Source organism: Pleuronectes platessa, chromosome 17 (genome assembly GCF_947347685.1).
Source record: "Pleuronectes platessa chromosome 17, fPlePla1.1, whole genome shotgun sequence".
Lineage (NCBI taxonomy): Eukaryota > Metazoa > Chordata > Actinopteri > Pleuronectiformes > Pleuronectidae > Pleuronectes > Pleuronectes platessa.
In genome coordinates this window covers 12867863-12891119 of record NC_070642.1, presented here as the reverse complement: position 1 = coordinate 12891119, position 23257 = coordinate 12867863, and the positions used below count along the sequence as shown (strand labels likewise).

The following is a 23257-nucleotide window of genomic DNA, read 5'->3' as shown; positions in this document are numbered from 1 at the left end:
TCATGTTATGATTTGTCTTTATTTCAGCTCTGAATGGTGAAACAGACTAAAATTGTATAGCAACAGCATCACTGCCTGCGTAAACACACACAAATACTATTAGTCCGCATCATCATTAGCACAACACGATAGCGACGGGGTGTCTGCGCTTGTGTACAGTACTTGTGCGTTTGCACAGACGGGCGCGGGGCAGCAGCGGGGCTAATTTGTTTAGCAGGAATTAATTAGACATTATTAGGGGGGAAACAATGGAGCAGAGGCCGGGTGTTTAACGATGGGACGTCAAAGAGGCGAACCTGTCACAGAACAATAGGCTAATATCCACCCACTGTTTCCACAGCTACTGCTCAATTATCCCAGCACACAATGGGAGGCAGCGCATGCACGTATGCAACAGAAAAATGCATTTTCTGATCAGCTCTATCTGGATTTTCCTTCATGACAGCAGAGGTTTGTGTGTTTATGAATGTGTGAGTCTTTAATTGAGCGGATGTTTCACTATAGTCGGGATCTGGTCTAATACCTTGAGGACGGATGCTGCTGCAGCTGCTCAGTTGATGAACCCTTAGAGGTACAGCTTCATATCTCTTCTGTTCTCCACTCATGCTCATTTCTTCAGACGCCATCCTGCTCTTCCTCCCTAAATCTGTTTCATCACTGTGGTCTGTGGCCGCGCTCCAAACTGCCCCCCCACCTCCCGCTGCACTCTCCCCTCACAGCCACTTCCGGAGAACAGCCAAGGCAGAGTTAAAGGTGAACTGGCCCTGGTGTGTTCCGCGGTGAGCCAGCAGCAGGGAGCCCGCCTCGGGCCTGTGGCCCGCCGCCATCAGCTCAGCAGCAGCCTTCTCCACGTCCCACCCCCCCTCCTGCTGGTGGGACAGCATGTGGGAGCTGAGCAGGGGGTACAGGGCCGAGGAGACGCAGCCCACCAGGAGCCCGGCGTCCAGGAGCAGCGACAGGAGCTCGGCGTCGCTGGAGGAAGCTGTGTCCTGGAAGGATAAGAGGAGACATGTGGTGACAGAGTCAGGAGAGATTTTTCTTTTTAAGTGTGATTGCCTTTTTTCATCACTGAGAAGAACATGTGCAAAGAAAAAGCTCCAGAAGTTTTACAAAGCTTGAGGCAGCCAGTCTGTCCACGGGGACCAGCAGTCAGACAGCAGATCTTTTTAAGACGTTTTCAGACGTGAACTCCAAGTCCGGACTTTTTCCAAACTTTGTCTTTCACATGTGAGGACGGCAGCAGGAGATGACACCACCTACGTCTAAATCCTGCAGGAGGCAGGACATGATGAAGCATCCTGCTGTCAATACAACCGTCAGTAGCTCTTGAATGTTATATTTCCAAGTTAGCATCCTGTCTGCATCTTTAATGTGGATGTCACCTCTTTTTCATCCTAAGATAATTAATTAGATTTGCATCTGTTGTGTGTTTGAAACAACATCATCACTCCCACTCCCTTGCTGTGAATATTGTGGACATTTTTCCAATGTGTTCTCAGATGAGCTCACTCTGACATTCTTTAAATATTTTACAAAGGGTCAGGCAGGATAAGCATCTGATTTGGACATTCACGTTCTCCGGCCCCTCTGGAACATTAAAGGAAATTGTCAGAAAGCAGCTTCAGTGGCTGATGACACAAATAAAATGGCTCCTCGATGAATGTGATTTTCACACCACAGTGATCTGTGGTGTGAAAGTCAGTCTGTGTGCGGTTACAACATTACACGCCTGAATACAAATCTGATGAGGCCACAGTGGCAGGTCACATCCTGTTTGACCTTGTGGGCACCACCACCACCATCAATGCTGTTGGGGCAGAGTGTCGGGGGTTTAAAGGCCGTGACTCCGTCTCTATGACTTTCACCTGTTTGCAGTCTCCATTATTAAGCTTGAACTTTACACAACTTTACACTTCATGCGAACACACACAAACTCACACAGACAACAGCGAGTCCCTTTCGGGGGTGTATCTGGAGCTGAGGCAGATCAATTATAAATGTGGAGCTCGTGTCTTCTCCCTCTGCAGCAGAGAGTGAGAAGAGAGCTGAATGAATTTCTCTCTCGACTCAACTCTCCTCATCTCTACGTCGGCTTCGCTCCATTTCTGGCTCCTTGAAGGAAAAAAATCACCCTTAAAAACATAAACCTCTTGAAAAAGCATCAATTCCCTCGTGATGATCGAACCCGAGCGGCTCACGTGAGCGATGAGAGACATTCAACTGTTGTCACTGACGCCCCCCCCCCCTCACATCGGAGTAATACAAGCAGAGCAAATTATCGCTGCGTCCCAAGATTCATAGTTTCCCTAGGATTTTAATGGAAATCCCATTTTAATAAAGATTCATAGAGGCTTTGGCAAAAGGATGAAAAAGAGACGGAGGGGTTGACACATAACACTTAAAGGGATACAGTACTGTATGTCATGCGTGACTAATAATTTAATTTCACCCTAACACTGGGAGACGGGTCCAGATGAATCATGACAAGCTGGGGGAGGGAGAAGGGAGGAGGAGGCCACGGAGAGAAAGACAGACAGAAATTTCGAGGAGGAGGTGGATGAGGAGGTCGTCCGGTTATAATGAGAATTAAGGGGGGGGGAAGAGAGATGAGACAGACCGGAGGGCTTAGGAGTGTGGAAACTGTATGACGCGGGAGGGCGGGGGGGGGGGGGGGGGGGGCGGGGGGGGGGAGAGAGACGGAGGGAGCGAGCTGGAGAGGAGGAAGGCAGACAGGCGCTGAAAGCATCAGATACATTCATTTTTAAGTGCACCAACTGCTCCCAAGAATGAAATGCAACCTCGAACCAGGGAGAGGACTTCAAGAGATCTTAACAGCTCCAGCTTCAAACCTCTGATTCTGGAGCCTCAGCAGAACAAATCCTTCCACATGGAAGTTGAGCAGCTGCAGTGAACACTGAGATTTCTTTGAGCTAAATATCACACACACTTTTTTAAACCTGACGGGTAAAGGTGCAAGTCATGTACATCTCTCAGTGTGGAGGCAAAATTATATTGAATTGAATGTTTCCAGTTGTGCCACCAAGAGTCATGTGATCATTTTCACACACACACGAGTTCACAAGATAAAGATTCTTTAGTTCGACCATCTACAGAACCACCTGCCAAAACTAATACGACAAAGAACTGTTATTTTCAAAAGTAGCATTAAACTTAAAAGTTTCTTCTTTCTTTAAAGTGACGTTCCTGTGGCCTTCGAGGCTGTTAGTGGAGTTAAAGGCTACAAATACATAGGTTTGATTTGATCTGAGGGCAATGCTACGTTGGAGTTCACACACCTACACAGCTCAATTTTGGCACTCTGAACTTTTTCATCTGTATGAACTGAGTTGTTCACTAGTTATTTTTAAGTGTGAACTGGCACTACATTGCCTGCAGGTTTGTGTTTAATGAGAACTCACACCTCCAGAGCACACATGGATCTACATGGCACATAGGATCAGGTGGTATCAGGTGGCTTCCGAAAGTGAGACGCAGAGCGTATTTATGGCACTCTGACTGAAATGTGCCATAACATCAAACATCAGGATGTGGAACGGCAGGTGAATGCTTCAGAGATCACGCCTGTAACACTGCCGAGCGACCAGATTAGAAAACATCTACATAGGAAATGAATGAGAGTTCGGGCTGCGGGAGATATTGTCAGATTCGGAGGACGAGGATCGAGAGTTGTCTCCGTGCACTGGGGCCAATATCTGGTCACATGGTAAACACACCATCTTTCCTCGTCCATTAGGGAAGAGAGAAAAGCACCATTTCAGACCTGGTTCTAAACACACACGGACACACACACACACACACACACACACACACAGACACACACACACACACACACACACACACAGCCAGTAGGGCAGCCAGGCTATTACAGTTTGACAGTGTCAAGAAGACAGCAGATTTGAGTCGTCAGATTGACAGTGGAGCCGAAAATAGATGTGAAGGCACGGCAGGGCGATGGAGGGATGGAGGTTGAATCTTGATATCAGAGTGATGCAGATATGTCCTTGTTACAGTAAGAGCGCCGCATTCCAGGCGCCGCCTCTCCTCCTGTAGCGTTCACACATTCTGAGAGCATGAAGTAAACGGTAGACTGCTGAGAACAGGGATCAGAGTTCAGATGATCCCTGCCTACACATGCAGGCTGTCTGGAAACTAAAAGGTTCTCATCACCACCAGTGAAATATTCTTGTGGACATCACAGGAGACATTTTTCTGCCTCCCTTCCGCTGAAGAAACCTCTCAAGAACAATATTTAATAATTGAAAAACTAAATAACATTAATTACCATTGTGGAACTTTCATGAAAGTGATGGGTGATAATTCAATATGTTCATTCCCCCTCATTCAGTGCAATCAAATGATCAAAATCTAATCACATCATGTCAATGGTTTAGCAAATTGCTGCTGTCAAAATGAAGGATTCTTAACAGGCTGTAATTAAATAAATAATTCAGAAAAACTAAAAAAAACTTTGCAGAAAGTTTGAAAAGAAAATTCAATACCACTCTCATATCCATCAATTAAATATGCAGCGACTGCCGGAACACGATTTGCTTATCTTGACGAACAGACTGGAAACAAGGGAAAACAGTTTGCTTGTCTCTGTCCGGCAGCAACAAAAGCTGTGAGCAGCACCTCACTCATTAACATGGTTCAACAGGTTTATCCAATATATACAAAACTGAAGTTAAAAAAAATATACATTTTAGTTCTAAGGCTCATTGCCGCTTTGGGTATTTCCTCTACGCGAAGCTATAAATCTCTAATTATAAATGTCCTCACCGAGCTCTCAATAACAACAACAGATTTATATTTCATCTTTTAATTCAAATAAAAGTTTGTTGTTTTCTTTCGATGTTATGTTTTGGGATCTAGTGAACTTAAATGTGGTTTCACGAGGGGACATTTGTGCAATTCCCATATTAAATCTGTTTTGCCAAGGTTATTAATAAGAAATCTAACTTTTTAACAGCATCACAGCTGCTTCCAACTTTCACTTATGTGTCACAAGGTTTGCAAGGCGAGCTGTGATTGGCTCGCCACATTGCTCCAATCCAACACAGACGAAAACAACCATTGACACCCCTCTGTCCTCCACTGCATGTAAACGCAACGCAGCTCAGCTTCATTTGGCAAAGTTGGGAGTAAAGTGTGTATTGTTTTTGTTTGCTGATATTGACAGAAGCTGCTTTGACTTGTGGTCCACTGAATGTAGATGTGGGGTGGGGGGTGGGGGGGGCTCTTTCCGGGGAAACCTCAGCGGTGTGAACCTTGTATTCGGGTTGATGTCGATGTCATGTAAAAAGCGGTTCTGACACAACCTCCAAGTCGACTCCGCAGCTCACCGTCCCATCTGCTCTGACAAACCTGTACATCCGTCTGCGCTGCTTCCCACCTCCAGAGAAGGGTTTGAGTTTCCTCTGTGGTCTGTCCAGGCCTCGCCTTTTGCAAAGAGTTCAGCGCAAATAGAATCTGATTGAGGGGGGAATACATCCATCATGCCTACCTTTCTCTCACTGAAAGGTCATCGGCTCGGAGAACATGAAAACCTGTCCTGGGGTGAACGTGTTTGAGTGTGTGTGTCAGGTTAAAAGCCCCTTCAGGTCTCCTCTAAAGGCTCCAACAACACCTCGTCTGGACTTTTCAGTCGGGCGAAAACAAGAGGCATCTTCTGCCTTTGTGTGTGTGTGTGAGTGGATGAACAAACACTCAGCATGACAAGAGAACTGACACATCAAACTGAAGCCATACTATGTCCACCCCCCCCTCGCTCTTGTTATTACCTTCTCATTTCTTGCTGCCTCGCCCGTTGAAAAATAGACAAGGTTGTATTTCCTTCTTGTTTTTGATGGCCGCTAAATGTTGCCTGATTGGCCTGGTCAATTTTTCACACGCGTGTTTTCTGTTCTCGCGCTGCACGTCTCTCCTCTCGTGTCTACGTCTTTCTCCCTCGGTGATCTAAACCCCGGCTGAGAGACTAATTGGAATTACTATGCACGTACAATTCCTAATACATAATTCATGGCCAAGCCTTCCTTTATCATTTAAATCATAAAGCTACTTTGGAATGCCAGACAACACATAACTATCTCCTTTCCTCCTCCTCCCAGGATCTTTCTGTCCCTCATCCCTCCATCCTAACTGTCCCCTAGGCTTAAGTTGTGCACACAAACACACAACACCAAACAGTCCTTGCTTACAGCGAGACATGATCAAAAGTGACAGAAGAAGAGGCAGTGAAGCCAAAATATAAAAAAAAAGTGGGTTGTGACGCACACGAGGAAACACAAACACACACACACACAAACACACAAACACACACAACAAGCAGTGAGCAAATCAAGGATCAACGCGCTGAGTTGCAAGCAAACACAGCCAGATTAACAGGTCCAATATGGCACCAAAGCTGTAAACAAGCCCACTTAAACAAGCAATTAGACACATAATCACTCAATCAAACACGTGCGCACACACAGACACACACAGGCCTCTTGTCTTCACTTCAGCGGGCGAATAGACAAGGTGTTTGAGTTTGTCTGAGAGGCCTTGAAGTGGTTTTTAACCCGATTTCACACGCGCACACAAGGACACGAGCGTTTAAAAAACAAGTGATAAAAACAGCACCCGACAAGGACGAAGAAAAAAAAAGCAGTTGAATAATGAACCAACGGATCCATAAACAACATGAATAGCTATTGTAACAAGACATGGAGACTCCGATAAGGTTCAGCTCTTCCCACATGTCACAGTGAGGAAGATGGTGTCCTTTTTTCCCTCAAAAAGCACAGGAGCAAAACTTGTCAGGATCTGGAGAACATGGCGTCTTTCTCTAGAATGTCAGATGGAATTTCAAAGGTGCGCGAGTTGTCAAATGATTGACATTATGATAGGCACGTTCTTTCTTAAGAAACTGCTCCCTAGAAATACTTTAGTAACAGCTTTCTCTTAACTGGACAAAATCAGCTCATGTAAAGTGTAATTTTTTCAAACTAATTAGTCTTCATTCTAAAAGCCTATTCTGTTTCAATGTGAAAACCCAGATTGATAACATAGCGCTAAGCACCAAAGCAGGTACATGTCAGAGTGAAATAAATAGACTTTACATTTTCTATTTAACTACCTGGCTCTGCTCAAATACAAACATTTTACTGCTGTGTCTAAATCCACATACTTCTATACTTACACTTGCTATTTGAGTGCATTCACTAGTAAGTGGAAGGTGAACACATACTTGGTGCAGGTTCGAGTGTGGATACCTGACCTGCGCAGGGATGGAACAAACTTTTAAAAAACGATATACTGCTTAAGGTTGGTTTGAATCACGTCGACCGGGCTATCTACTTGATTTTTTTACACTGCATGCGCCTGTAATCTGGATAACATCAGGTTTGGGTCGGCTTCGGGTCGTTTCCTCTCGGGCTCTCACAAGCTCAGACAGAGAATTGCTGCCTTGCACTCTTGCACAGATGGCGGCACAATTTCCGTGTTGCTTGACAACCGGGGAATACAAAATAAATGAAAACATGTATTTTGGTGGGCGACAGTAGTGATGACATGTTACAATTGGTATTTACAGCGAGCGCAAAAATGGAGGTGTTTGATTTTAGACAACACAACAGTGTAGGAGTTCACGCACTGTGCAACCGAGTACACAGTGAACCAACTGTGAGGGCAGTGACTAAAGAATCCACTTTGAGAAGCAGCACATGTTGGCGACATGGCTCATCCTCTTCTGGGGACGCTGGCTTTTTGACTGAAACATAAAAGCTTGAGCCACAAGTCTTTTATTATGTGTGTAGCCATTAAATTCACATTTTAAACTTCGCATTTTAAAATGAGTGAGATGGTAACTTTAAAAGGCCAATCGGAAAAGGTGTTTCCAACCGATTCTCACATGACAGCCAGGCTTTCCACTGCCTATAGTAAGTCCTTCCACAAACACTGCCACAACATTGCATTTGTCAAATTTACTGCATGTATGTTTGCACATGCAGCAGGACCTATAGTGTATATGCTGTAAAATGCACTGACAGCTCATTTATATTGGCAGGAAGGCTTTTATCAGGCCTACACCTCTGTCTCCCATTACTCAGGCAGGTGTTAACCCCTGACTCCCTGCCTCCCCCCCTGCTCCTCCACAGGCCCATTCATCTTTGCCAATGAGGAGCCAAGCGAAAAAAGGGAGGACAGGGAGAAATGATGGAGGGAGGGACTTTGTGGAAAGACCAGGGGGCTTTCTACTTCCAGTGAAAAGAAATAAAAGCCTATGCACGCCTGCACTGTATCTACCTTTATCATTAAGAACAATACAAGCTATTTGTCCATTACCTGCGGTCTACACCACTACCTTTCATATCACCTCCGCTAGTCCTACTTCTTTCTGTCTTTCCTCGCTCCCCAACACCCACAGGGGTCCACTCCAACAGAGCTAGTCATACCTACTAACCTCATGTAGCAGCGAAGCAAGACGCAGTAAACACACAGCCAAATAAATTACCTTCCTTATACCCCCCTACAATCCTATAACACCGTTTTAATTAAAAACTAATCTTCAGAATTAATCTTTTTTTTTTTTTTCCAGTCGTAATCTCAGGGGCATCTCCTCCATGCAAAAAACTAAAATGCGTCGAGACTGAGGAAAAACAATGTGCACAGTAGTCTGTGACTTCAGATACACTGCAAGGCGCCGGGGAGAATACACACACACACACAGACACACACACACACACACACACTCACACAGGGTGCTTGAAGATAAGGCCTGTCATTCACTCAGACTGACATGTTATTCTCACATACTTAATCAAGACCGCAAGAGTTTATAAATTTATGATGCATTGTGGGAAGAAATCAACCTCGGGCTTGTCAATGTAGACGTGAAGAGGCAGGTAAATAAATTAAGAGCGGCGTTCAGGGACCTTTCACGGAATTCTTTTTCTTCATATATTTTCACTGCACCCCTGAAGTTCATTATGCTTTATAGTCCTAAAGGTATCAAGTCCAAAAATGAAATGCTTATGGGATTGAATAACAACATTCAGGTCACGGATGAGCTCTCTCATGCACACACAGTGAATTCCTGATCAACTATGATGAATTGCATCGGACAATTGATGGATATGTGGATGGTGTCCTGGTTACACCTAACAATTTGTGTCCTGAATTGACTTATTGGAGAGTAAAGTGTTGGCCCGACGTCCCTAAATGTTGTCAAATGGGGTGAACAGCTCCTTTAAAACAGGCCCAGGCGTTCAGAAACACTATGCTTAAAAACACATTACTCTCAAAATGAAGTAGATGTTAACACACCTTGTCAAACGCACTCCCACTCAGCCAAAGAGAAACTCACACAATTGAGGAAACACACACAGCACACACAGCGAACGCCAAGCCAACACATTATGAGATGTATAAGATGTGAGACGATGTCTCTCCGTCTCTCTCGATGTTATCTGCGGAGGAGCAGTGTTCTGTGTTGAACCGAACACGCCCCCTGCTCATTCAGCTCCGAGGTGGCGGAGGTGAGATTATTTCTCCCCACCCGTCTCACAGCGTTCATATAACCCTGCTCCATCGCTCCCTGATTTATCTCCTGTGTCTCCAGTCCGGCTCGGCTCCGTCCTCTCCACCTCAGCCTAGGTCACTTTTACATTCTCATACGTTTGTGACCCCTGCCTCTCTTCCCACGCCTTCCGCTCCTCCATTTGATAATGTCTTCCCACATCCAAATTACATATCCTTTCTCTTATACCACCTTCAACCCCCTGCCTCCCTCAGCCCCCCCACTCTCCTCTCTGTAAGAGCGTGAGCGTGTTGCTCAGGTGAACCAATACACAATGGAGCCCTAACGTTTCACTTAATAGGGTTTCTGTCACTTAATAGTGAGGCTCTCTCTTATCTGATCCGGGAACAATGAGAGGGTCTGAGAGGCCTACTTTGTGATGGGTGCTTATCTGATCTGGAAACAGTGGAGAGTTGGCCCACACAGTCTCAAACGATTACTCTTCTATCTGGCTGTGGCTTCCCAAAACTAGAGGACAGTTAGCAAAAGGATGAAGGTGGGGTTTTTCAATAACATGAATCTTTTAGAGAACTTCCTTTTTATCTTACTGCAGTTAAGTTGTCTTACAATTTTTACCTCAGCCAAGGACTGTATGTGTTAGTCTGTTAGTCAGCCAGATGTAACAAAAGCTGCTGAACCAATTTCAATGACATATTTTGGCCCAAGGAAGAAACCATTAAATTATGGACCAGATCCGAATTAATGGGTAGATTAAGTAAATGTTTTCCCTTTCTTATCAGCATTTCCAATAAAATTAAATAAAGTGTAAAAAGAATTGGTTTATTTAAAAAAAGAGTTTTGTGACTAATTTTAATATGTCAGGCAGCCACAGTCTAGATAATTGATGGTAAACACTGCTTTGATATGACAAGATAGGGGATGAGCCTAGGCAGGTATGTACTCATCAGTTATGTTGGGCTCTGAGAAGTTGTGATGTGCATTTATGTTTTAGGGATAAATATTAATTTATTAAGAACATTTTTCATATGTCAATCGGTAAAAACAACCACAATCATCAATGTATCCATTTAGGAATTTTTTCAATCCAAAATGGAGTCGACTTGTTCATCTGAATATGTGCAAGACTTTACAACAACACTTACTGGTGTCATGCTGTTGATCTGATCCAGAGTCAGCTGCAGCAGTTCCTCATCACCGGTTTCAGCCATCAGCTTGAGTGCGGGTTGCTGCAGGCTCGGCTGGTTCTGGAGCAGCAGGGTGGCTATGTGTCTGATGCACTGGAGAGGAGGAGGAAGAGAGGGACAGAGGGACAGAGAGAGGGGAGGAGGAGGAGGAGGAGGAGGAGGAGGAGGAGGGATAGGTAGATGCACAGATGAATGGAAAAGCAGCAAGAGAGACATAAAAGCAAAAGTGTGATGAAAATAGGGAAATGTAATCAGAAGACGGAGCAACAAAGAGGAGGAAAGAACAAAAGGGGAGAGCGGGAGACAGAGAGAAGAAAGTAGGCGAGGAACAGTGGAGGTTAATCGATGTGTATATACTGTACAGACACACAGCCACATTATACTTTTTAAAAGGATTTACACACAAACAGGCGCACACAGTCCTGTTGTAGTCCCAACCTGTAATATATGGATATCACAATGCAATCTGACTCCCCCATGCTCTGGTGGTTTCATTCCAGCAGATTCAAATTAAAGCTCTTCAGAAGAGAGTAAAAGGCCTCCTTCTCCACCTCCCACCCCCGTCCTACACTAATATCCGACAGCCAGGCAGACGCTAGCCTATTCACACTGAATAGCATTTACGCTAAACTAATATCACAGTCAGCTGGAGCTATACATACAGAATGGCATTAGGCTTACCACTGCCATGGTGCTCAGCAGGGCATGAATAGCATTAGGGGCTGTCAGATATCAGAGAGCGGCTAGTGCCTATGGTACATCGCATAAAGCACTGAGCTGATGCTAACACGCGGCTGTGGGTTACATGCTTAATAGCTTTAGGCTCCTGTATTAAGATACTGGTAAAAGGGTGGCGCTGCACCGAGGTTACACTGAATGCAAACAGGCAGACTCCTGTATTTTGATGACACGCTGGTTAATGTGTTCAAGCAACATTGCATCACGTCCCACTGCATCGAAACAAATATTGGGCCCCGTGGAGGAACATGTTCGTATTTTTATCCTAAATTTTTCTTACATTGTTTGTACGGTGAGTTCTTACGAACATGACGCGTCAGATTCAACAATCGCTTCTAACTTCAGATAAATCTGTAAACAATGTGTTTTAAACACGATAGCGAGTTCAGAGATTGAAGTCCTGATTTAAGAGATCCAGTTAGGAAACACGTCACCATAGGGCACAGTGTGACTCCAGGAGGTCAAGGTAATATCATGCCATAAGAGGTGATGTTACACTTGCATGTTGGGGCTGGCTCAGGCAATGGAACACCTTCATCCATGGCAATATTACACACTACGCAGCATGTTATAATAATTTCACATGCTGTGTTTCTGGCGTGTAGATGCAGCCACAGGAGTCAGGACACATGATCTTAACACCACTACCTGAGCACTCATGGTACGAGCGCACGTATGACGCACACTCCTCTCGTCTGTATGCTGACTAGAGGTGTAGTGAGTTTAAATATAAAATCAGCCATGAATGAATTTTAAGTAAATTACCTGAAAATAGCTTGATGGCAATCTACAGCACTTTTCAGATCACTGTTATACAAAAGGAGTATCTACACCTTCATGGATATTTTGAAGAGTATATGTTCAGTGTGTGTGTTCGGAATTACCTGAACAGGGGGCTTGTGCTTGGTGTTGTAGAGAGTCCGCACCATGGCGACTATTTGCTGACCCAGATCCAGTTTGACCTCTGACCCCTGGCAGCGGGTCAGCAGGGCCGAGGTCAGCACAACCCAGGGGTTACGCTCAGACACTGACCTGGAGACACAGAGCAGGACCGAGCAGTGAGTATGAAAGTGTGAAGTCGTCTTCTGAGGTGAACAAAGGGAAAAACCTAGACGGGTATATAAGTAAGCATGTGACAGACTGACTTCTTTCAGGAATATACAGTATATAGTCAAATCGATTTCGCTACATGTAGAAATCTAATTAAGTTGTTTAATTAAATCTCTGCAGTCATCTGTCACCTGATGTTAATCGTGACATTACATTTCATTTAGCTGACGCTTATATCCAAAGCGACTTACAATATGTGCATTTAACCATGAGTACAAACCCAGAACAAGAATCAAGTACAATTTGCTTCAAAAAAGCCAAACTACAAGTGCTACATGTAAGTGCAACTAAACAGATTCTTTGATTATAATTTTGTATTTTTATTTATCTTTTCTTAACCAAGGTGTAGTTTAAACAGTCTTTAGTCTGCTGCAGAAGATTAGTAGACTTTTTGCTATCCTGATGTCAATGGGGAGCTCTTTCTACCATTTACGAGACAAGACATCCAACTGGTTGAAGACCAGTCGAGCTGCTGCCTTCTGGATGAGCTGCAGAAGAGGTCGGATGGTACTTGCAGGCAGACCAGCCAGGAGGAAGTTGCAGTAATCTAGATGAACTGATCCTGGACCAGAACCTGCGCCGCCTTCTGAGTGAGAAGGTGACGTATGCTCCTGATGTTGTGCAGCATGTATCTACACAAGCGGGTTGTTGTAGTAATGTTAACAATAAGGGAGAGTTGACTGTCGAGTGTCACACCCACGTTCCATGCATCCTCGGTGGGAGCTAACACAGAGATGTCAAATGTAATAATCAGGTCCTGAGTCGGAGAGCCTAATCCTGTTCGACAGGGAACAGGTTACAACAGCTCACTTCTGCACCATATCGCACTAAAGTGTACATTATAAATATTACAAATACAACAGCCACATAAGAATAGCATCAACCCATCAAATCACTGGCTGACATGAAAGCAGACAGAATTATCAAGAGGTTTCCAGACGATCTAATGAATTCTGACGTTGACATGCAAGCCAGGAGGAAAGATGTTTGACCATAAAACTCCTGCAGTTAATATTAAACGACTACACGCTGCATTCTCTCCATCTCGGCGAGAACACCGGGGAGCAGCTGCCAGCGGTGAGGAGTGTCACTTTGTTTACACACTCCTTTATGAGCTCTTCCAGACCTTTGCCGAAGCCTCCTGAGTCACAGATTAACTCGCACCAAGGACCGCAGGAGCCCCTGGGATACAAAGGAAGCATGACCCCCTCGCACTGTATGTGTACGCATCAGGAATGGGTGGAAGGAAAATAAGGAAACCAGAGAATGATTCATTATCTGGTAATTAGATCTTGGTTGTTTTATCAGCAGCCCTTATATGTGCTGTCTTACATTAATGTTAGCGGTTATGGAGGTTGCATTTGTCAATCCAAAGCCACGGTCTTATTATATCTGTGGGAAATCCTCACTTTTGAGCTTCAGCGAGGCTCTTAATATTCATAGAATGTAAGATTTAAGATTTAGAACAGTGCCGTCATTCGTCTATCAGAGACAAGCAGCACAGAGACACTGTGAAAGGAGGGAGGATGCGTCCAGTGGTTCGCAAATGTGCGTCAGTATGCTGGCACATGTAATGTACTGATGTAATCAACATGACTAGCAGGGAATTAAACATTGAACAGATGGAGGAGGTAGGAGAGGAGAGGAGAGGGGGATCTGATTTGAACTTAACGTGTGCCTTGTGCTCACACGATTGATGTAAACAGTGATAAATCCTAGGTGATATGATCAGAAATTCGAAAGTGGTGGATGTCTGATGTCCTAGATAGGCGTGATCGAAGGAAGATGCCCTGTGGTAAGATTCTAAGTGGCTGATAGAGAGAGAGAGAGAGAGAGAGAGAGAGAGAGAGAGAGAGACAGAGAGAGACAGAGAGACAGAGACAGAGACAGCAGGGGTCCTGTGAGTGTCTGTCAGTAGAAAAGCCAGCTCTCCACGCAGCCATGTCTCATCCTGACAAGCCGCTTCACCTTCCGATGATGCGGCCGCAGGAGCAAACAGAGTCCACTTGCACTCGCTGGCACACGGCCTCCTCCTGGGCTTTTATCCTGGGGGGGTGGGGGGGATGGGGTGGGGGTACAGCTGAATGCGCTGGGTGTCTGCGCGCTCGCCAAAATCTGTCACAGGGTGCAGCGTGAGTCATAGCCAGCCCCCATGCGTGCTTTGAATCATGACTCAATTTATGCAGACTAAAGGATAAGCTTTTGAGATGCAACGCTCAGTATAGCTCCCAAAACAGCCTCTTGTAGTCTTACTGGAGCAAATCCCCTTCCCCACAAACACACACACACACAGACATAGACAGACACACACAGAGTGCTGAGTCAGACAAGTGGTAAAGGTTAACCATGTAAGAGATAACGCCCTCAAGTCTCCATCGCTTGAAGGTTAAGTTATTCTGGGTTTTGTGTCCCAAATTACGAGAGCAGGATTCAGCAGTGCAGTTGTATATGAAATGCTCGGTTAACGCAGGCCGGACTCAAGTTTGAGACTTCTATGATTCAAAGAGACAAGGCACGTTCCAGCGTGGCTCATGCGTCTGTGCATGTTGCAGCAAATTACCCTGAGAGATTTAAATGAGGACGACTAAATGGACCGGAGAGAAAAGACAAATCCATAATCAGAGGCTGAGTTTGTACTCAGCGTTATGTTTGCATTTCAATCTGAGACAATCCGCCGGCTCAGTCTGCAGTGAAGAGAATTGATCGTAGCCGACTGTCGCCCGGCGCCGGTGCTTTGACTACAGCTGCTCCTCTCGCAAAGTCAGAGGAACGTCTGAGAAACCCGGGGCTGAACTCGAAGCAGCGGTGTTGTCCAAACCTAATCCTGTCTCTCCTGTCTCAGGTGAAGATGACTGTGCCAGGAGAGACAATACCGTCTCACCAACACTCTTTTTTATGAACATACCCTGATAAACAATAACCTTTTCCCACTTTCCCTTGATACTATTCATTCTTGTTTGTTTACAGTGCAACAACTCTTAAACGCATGATTTCCAATTTCTACTTCAGTTGTCTCGCTGTCAGCAATGTTGTTTTCACCTTCACACTAAGCTGCTTTCTTTGGAACAGGTGCAACAAACATCAGCTTGAAAATGGCCCAAACTGAGCTGGAAAAGAATCCTGCATATAACAACCTGCTTCCACTGTTCCAGGGGCACAGGAACCTTTTCAGGAACTCAAGAGTGTCACTTGCATTTCAGCTGAAGGAACCCTACTTCGAAAATTAAGTCAGTCAAAGTTTTCAAAAAATCCTCTGCAGTTATGCTTTCTGTTCTCCCAGGTATCGTCTGGTAGATTGATTAAAGTTCCTGCAGAAGACGACTCGAATATCAATATCCATTATTTCCTGGCTAGTTTTAAAGTAGAAATGAATAAGAAAATCATGCCCAAATGTGCTCAAAACTTTTTCATTTTTTCATTTGGTTATACTCTAGTAAACCGGCATCAAACTAAACAGCTTTCTATCCATTCAAACATCAAAGCCTCTCTACAGTACATAGAAACAGGAATTATTTATCAAATCTGATTTGCCTAATCCCCCAAAAGAAGATGCATAAAATCGCCTGATTAAGTTTAGTTCGTGTAGCACTGGAGGATCCGGAAGTATTTGGTCAAAAATGATAATAGATAAGCAGAAAGACGATGTTGCCCCTGGTTGGATTTAGTCTGAGGCGACCAATAAAGCCAGGGTTGATGACATACCTGATCCAGGAGGTTTTTTCTCCTCCTGTTCACTTTTATATTTCTGAGAGGTCATGAAGATACATCAGGGGTGTTGCTCCCTGATCTGACACAGTGATCTCACCCTGTATAATCTGATCCTGGCATAGTGTTTCAAGCAGGTTGTGTTGACCTTTTAACTGACCTATCATTAATGAACATAAGTAAATCTTGTTCTTCACCAAAAAGTTTGATTCTAATCTAAAACTAATTCACAGACACACAAGCTTTGTGCACATCCTTGCAGTAGTTTTTAACAACTGCAGGAGAAGAAGTCCACTTCAAACTGCTGATCGAAACTGTTTGATACACAGGCTGCTTTGATTTGAGCTGGAAGGACAAACTCCAGACAGCGTAACCCCTGTATCGTCTCAGAGGGCCTCACTTTTAATTGGGAACAATGGAGCGGGAGAAGAGAAGAGCAATCGCATCATTAGGCACTTATCGATAATACAGCTGGTGCGGAGAAGCCCGGAGCCTGAAGCTTTGTCAGGGCACCTGGATTCACTTCCAACGGAAAGTTTATGTACAACACATGCCCCCGAGTGATTTCAGCCAATATTTTCCATTTCCACTCTCACTTAAATGACAACGCACTGCAGAGAGGTAACAAATTGAAAAGTCCACATATGTCCCTGATTTCACCCGCTAGCACTTACAGTAGTTGAAGCGAGGTCAGGAGGCTGCTTTGACCCTAACTAGTAAAGTGGCAATCATTCTGACCAGCGCCAAGGACGTTACGTTTTCGTGCTGTCCGTTTGTTTACTTGTTTGTTTACACATAGAATGTCTACAAAACTTGGTGTAAAGATGGGACATGGACCAAGAAAGAACAAATTAAATGTGTGGGTGGAATCAGCATTGACATTTTCATCAATTTCCCAGGGAATATTACATTGATTTCTCTGGGGAAAAAAACAGGCACGCTTGGGGGACTGGTATCTATGAGTGGGTGCAATTTGGTGCAGTTTGATCAAATTTGAGGGGACTGATGGGCCTTGGGAGGGGTATGTGCTCTACTGAATGCAATTGTGGTCAACTTTAAAACTGACTGAGAGGGTTACAAAGTGAGGTGAGCAAGGACCGAAAATGTGATGACGTCTGCATTTTACATCCCCAAAAAATCTGCCTATATTTTAATATGAAGTTGTGGTGTGAGTCCTTGATTGAGGTATGAATTTTAAAGATAGGATTGAGAGCATATGGACATTTCATCATTGGAAGTAATTCGGAACCGTAGTAGAGGTAATAAAGTGTCGAAACAACATTTTGAAAAATATTCTAACTCCATGCAAGACTATAAATAAGCACAATGTCAAATCTGAATGTTAACCTTGAAAAAATTAAAATAGGTAATTTGTCTTACACTTCCTCTTTCAACATCGGTGGCCACGCTTGGAGGAGCAGCATGAGCAGCTGAAAGTCCTCCCACTTCTGAGCGGCGTCCAGCAGCTCCAGGAAGAGAGAGTACCGCTTGTCCTCATTTTCTACGTCTTCTATCCAGACCTGAGACAAAAAGAGGAGAGGAAGCAGGCAGGTGAGAACAGTAAATACAATTGAGACCAAAAAACAAAGGCCCGCTGTAAAGATTCCGATCGTAAGAAATCCCAATTTCAGAGAATAAACGATCTGTTTCTGTAAAAAGGTTACATGTGCAACGTGATGGACACGTATGATGATAAATGCCAGCATCATCCACTGAGGAGTGCATCTCAGAGATCTGCTTTTTTCATCCAGCACCAACCCAAGAGAAACAGGAGAGCAGTTTTTAATTGATTTCAAATGAAGCGTGCTCCCGACAAACTTGACAACCTACTGATTGCGACGGAGTTTGTGAGCAATACATTCCAGCCAAAGCGAGACCTGAATGAACTGAGCCTTCACACACAGTCGATCTATACCAGCATCACAGCCTTCAAACTTCAGACGGGGGAGGGAGCGAGCGGGGCTTCTCTCGCAATGGCACTTTTTGCGCGTTAGTCTAAATAAACGTCACCTGTGGCTGAAATTATTTCATGCGATAATGATAAAAAAAGAGAGAGATCTGGACAGCCAGCGAGAGAAAGAGAGAATGAAAAGGAATGAGGGAGGGTTAATGTGGAAGAAAATGAGAGGAGGAGGAGGTGGCGGAGGGAAAGTAATTAATTTTCTTCTCAAAGGTTGGCTTCTAGTGTGATTTAACAGTTCAGAGAGCAGCTGATTTCTGAGGGGAAAACTACAACCTGCCAAAGCATGGCTGCTGCCGCCACGGGCTCTGTCCCACACACACACACACACACTCATATATGAACGTACACACACACACAAGCACGTGGACAAACACGCAAAGCATGCATTACAGACTCATAAAACAGTTCCAGCCTCAGTGGTGTCCTCAAATTTATATGAATGGATTTCTATGTAAAGCCTAGAGATATGTAATCAGTATAAAACTCTGAACAGTCTATTTCTAACATTTAACATACACAAGGATCACAAACAAAGCATGAACCATGGCAACTACAAGGTGGAACACAACAGTGTTTTCAGGAGGAAGCCTTCCTGCATATGTGACACCTAAAGGTCTCAGGTTGTGGATTTATCCAATGACCAATGTCTGGTTGACGCACAAGGGATGATATTTTTAAAGGTTCAGTGTGTAGAATTTAGTGACATCTAGAGGTGAATTTAGATCTTGCAGCTGAATACCCTTCACCTCACCCTCAGCTTCCACACATGACAGAGAACCTGTGGTTGCCTTCAGTTGTCACAAAAAGTCAAAGGGTCTTTAGTTTTTGCAGTTTGGACTACTGTAAAAAACATGGCAGCCTCCACAGTCAGGTAACAAATAGGCCTAGAAACCTGTAACTGCAGATGTGGAGCTGAAAAATGGTATGTGGCCTAAGCTATAAGGCTTATTTCAACTAAAGGAGACTGTTGGGCTTTGGCAGAGCTATACACTTTACTGATTTGATTTTATAAAAACTTCATGATTGACAGCTGAGATGGAATCAAGATAGGTTGAGTCAGTGTGTATCGCCGGGACCTCGATACCGCAGCTTCACGACTTTGCAGACTCTGGTTCCAAATTAAATCAGATTCGCCAGATGTCAGCGCACGTATTTCGGATTATTTAAGCCATTTGTCTACGACACTAGCAATTTGAAACACGTCATCCATCTTTAAACGTAGCCTTTGGTTTTGAGACGTTAGTGGTAACACACGTCTAATTTATGCATAAGAGCACAGGGTAAATTGTGCCGTAGTGAAGCAGCTTATGATGGGGGTTGGAGTAATAAATGAGTAAAAGTGAAGCTCTGGACCCTCTGGAAATGGAGGTCATATGGGAAACAGAAATGGAATCTTAACTACCTGTAAAAAGCCCTGACTGCAATCTAAAGCTCTCAAATCCATCACTGACTGTAAACTGCAACCCAAAGCCTGTTCATCATTGTTATTGCAGCACCACGTTATGAACATTGAATACTGAACACTTGGTAGCCATTGAAGCATTTTATGGGTTTTATAGCCACATTTATTCATCATCTTGCTAAATTCAAGGGTATGCAAGGCCTTGGGATTCCCTGATAATACTCGGAGTGCATGATCTCACTGCAAGACACATGCTAAATAGCAAATAAAGACAGACACACTCGTCTCACATACAAATACATTCCAGAATACCGATCCTCTCGAACACGCACACACACAGAGGCAGAAGCACACACAGTCGTCCAAACTCAGGGAAATTAGACCACTGATGATATTGCTGCCAATTACTATGTGGTTGTGAGGCTTTTATTTTCTTAACAAGGAAGGATGGTAATTAATTATGCCTAGTGATTAAAATCAACAAATCCTCTGTGGTGTTGTACAAAGAACAGGAGGGCAGGAAGAGGAGGGAGGGGAAGAGGGAAGGAGGGACGAGACTGTCAGCCGACAACATGACAATTAGACCGGTCTCTCTGTGAATCTCCTGAATGAAATATATAAATAGAATGTATTGTACATCTTTATCCACTCTCAACTCTTTTTTTCCCTTTTCATCAAATAGATCCGCTAATGACGCTAATGATTCATGTATTTGTACACAGGGATTCTGTATTTTATGGCCCTTACTTCAAATATTGGACTTTTTTTCTGTTAAGTGAATCGTTTTCTGACCCTCTTCTCAAAATAGCAAATGTCCTTTAACTGCTTACTACATAACTAGAGCCAGCAGGCCCCTCAAGCATTGCATCTCCTATCAATACTAAGTTGTATGCACAGGGTTCAAGTGGGAGTGATGGACCACGGTTAAAGAATTCGGAGGGCTTCTTCTGGTAGAAAATGGTTGAAAATAATATCACATCCACGATACAGTATTTCCCCACAAAGTTGAAGCAGTTTTACGGTGTCGACACTGACCTTATCTTTGTAGAAACATATATGCACAAACGCACAAATGCACCAACACACACAAGTTTTACTCTACCACTGATTAAGACTTACTAAAAATATCATGACAGCCAAAGTTTTATGAAGCCGTGTAGAGACACAATCACATCTCTGTAAGTTGAACAGCAATTACCGTGTGTTGTAGTTTGCCCGAAAAAGCTTGTGTAGTGTGACAGCGTATCAGCGAAGACTGATTAAAACCTGCAATGCGGTCTCACTCTGCTATCAGCATATGATAATAAAACAGAGGGGGAGAAAGAGAGGGAGTGCACAAGAGAGTGTGTGGGTACACGTGTGAAAGAGAGAGAGATAGGAGCTGCTTCCGGGCAAATAAATAGGCGAGCAGAAATTGTCACAAGGCACGTGGGTGAAAACACACGCACGCACACACACTTCACCAAAGGATAGAAATGGAGACGTATATAGGTATAAAGGCTGCAGTAGACAGGACCTAGACCATATGAGGTTTTTTCCTTCCATAAAGAAAAACTGTGTGTGTGTGTGTGTGTGTGTCTGTGTGTGTCTGTCTGTTCCTGTACTTATATCTTTGTACCTACGGATGTGTGTGAGCCAGACTGGGAGTGACGTCTAGACAGATGAAAGTGGAGTCATCTTTTCCTCCTGGGAGTTACTGGCATGAGACATGTTTTACTTATTTCAGAGGGACACACAAACACAATGGGGAACATACAAACACACACACACGATAAGGACCGTACAAACAGGACGGTGTGCGTGCACAATCAAAAGCAATCAGCCGACCGCCAACGAAACAGAGCTTCAATAAACTCCTGTGAAATAATTTCCTCCATGTCGCCGTCTTTCCTAAAGGAATAAACTCCCTCACTAAATAAATATTCTCACATCAAAGTGCTCGACTGAGGTCTTCTCAATATGAACTGCTTTCAAAGCACAGGTGACACTTAAAGGTAAAACCCTGTAGATAATTTTTGACACACACACACACACACACACACACACACACACACACACACACACACACACACACACACACACACACACACACACACACACACACACACACACACACACACACACACACACACACACACACACACACACAGCAGATGCCCTGCTATGAAATAAATCTTCTAACAGAGTAAACATTGAATGTGGATATCCAGTGATTTGAAGACCAAACTTTGAGGTATTATTATTTATAGACAATAAACATGTTTGTCAACAACAGCTCGGTGGTAACGTATGCATATTTATGATCCACGGGGGGCTAGTGACATTTCTGACATTTATTTACTTTGACTTATATTGTTTTTGATTGTTCATAATTAAATTCATAGGAGACAAATTCAAAACAGCTCGATGTCAGGGCAGGAACTGTTTCTCTCTATTTATCAAATTAAAATAAAGAAAAGTTTTAAAACGAGTATTGCTGGAGTAAAACAAAAATACACAGCATTCCGTGAAACGCTATAAGACCCTACAATAATGGAGGATGCTGTGCGTTTTCAATTCTGCAACCCCAAAAAAATTAGCAATTAAAAAATTACCATTTTTATTGAAAGGGACATGGTGCCAACATGCATAGAAAGCTTCAAGCTGCCATGTAATGAGCCTTTTGCTAAATTTGTCACTTTGATTAATGTCACGTCAGTTTTGACTCAAACTTCAGCCCAGAAAACAGCCAAAAAGCACTTGGAGGAATTAAAGGTAAACAGGGGGCTGGGAAAAAGCAAAAAACATTAGTGTCTCTTATCTCCTGTATAAAAAAAACACATGCTTTTCAGCAATTTCTTTTGGGATTCCATTCATTGTCAGCGCCTACCTGCAAGACATAAATGTTGAAGGTCAAGCCCTCACAGAGCTGCACTGAGTAATTACTGACGTACTTACTGGCTTTTTCTCCATTTTGTCAACATACGACTGGTTTTATTTCCTGATTTCTCAGAACTCATAAAGCACTGTGGCTTGTCTTTAAATGGACGCTGTCCATGGTGCTGAAAAGCCTCTCTGTACTGAGCACTGGGGAATGCTCTGTGAATTAAACTATGTTAGAGTCTTAGTTTTAGTGGGTTAGGGTTTAAAAAAAGCTCCATAACTGCAACTGGCTGGTTGATTATCTGTCTTTTGTTGCTTTGCCATAACTAAGTTATTGTGTACTGCAGTCAAACAAGCCTCACAGGAAGGTTAAATGGCTTGTAATATACTACACATGCTTTTTGAAATGTAAATGACAGCAAGAGTTTTCAATTTTATTTTAAACATACTGTATATATAGTTTGATCTATTATAGCAGAGTTAAAGGCTGATACATACAAAACACAGAAACAAAAGTATAACCTGCCCTTGGTTATTTTTGTCCAAGCACAAGTAGTTCTGTGCCCTGGGGCTTCATAGCATCATTCACTCAAGATATTAAACGAGAAAATTATAGTGTCAGTCACAATGTGTAAATTAGTGGCCTGTGTAAATAATTCCATCCCACTTGTAATGAGAAGCCTCCTCCGGCGCTGGTTAAGAAAACATGATTTGAGATTCAAAACAAATTAAGCGCAGAGGTCAATTTTTTA

At 43.7% G+C, this 23257-nt stretch overlaps 1 protein-coding gene across 1 annotated transcript in view; it reads right to left on the bottom strand.

The window, feature by feature from the left end:
* nbas (NBAS subunit of NRZ tethering complex) overlaps positions 1–23257 on the bottom strand; it is a 149830-nt gene continuing 126573 nt past the window's right edge. Inside the window, exons 50-53 of the mRNA XM_053445252.1 lie at positions 17659–17798; positions 12348–12495; positions 10684–10818; positions 1–989 (exon numbers count right to left, since the gene is read on the bottom strand). Of these exons, the coding sequence (XP_053301227.1) occupies positions 714–989; positions 10684–10818; positions 12348–12495; positions 17659–17798 (699 nt within the window). The 3' untranslated portion in view covers positions 1–713. The remainder of the gene's footprint in view (positions 990–10683; positions 10819–12347; positions 12496–17658; positions 17799–23257) is intronic.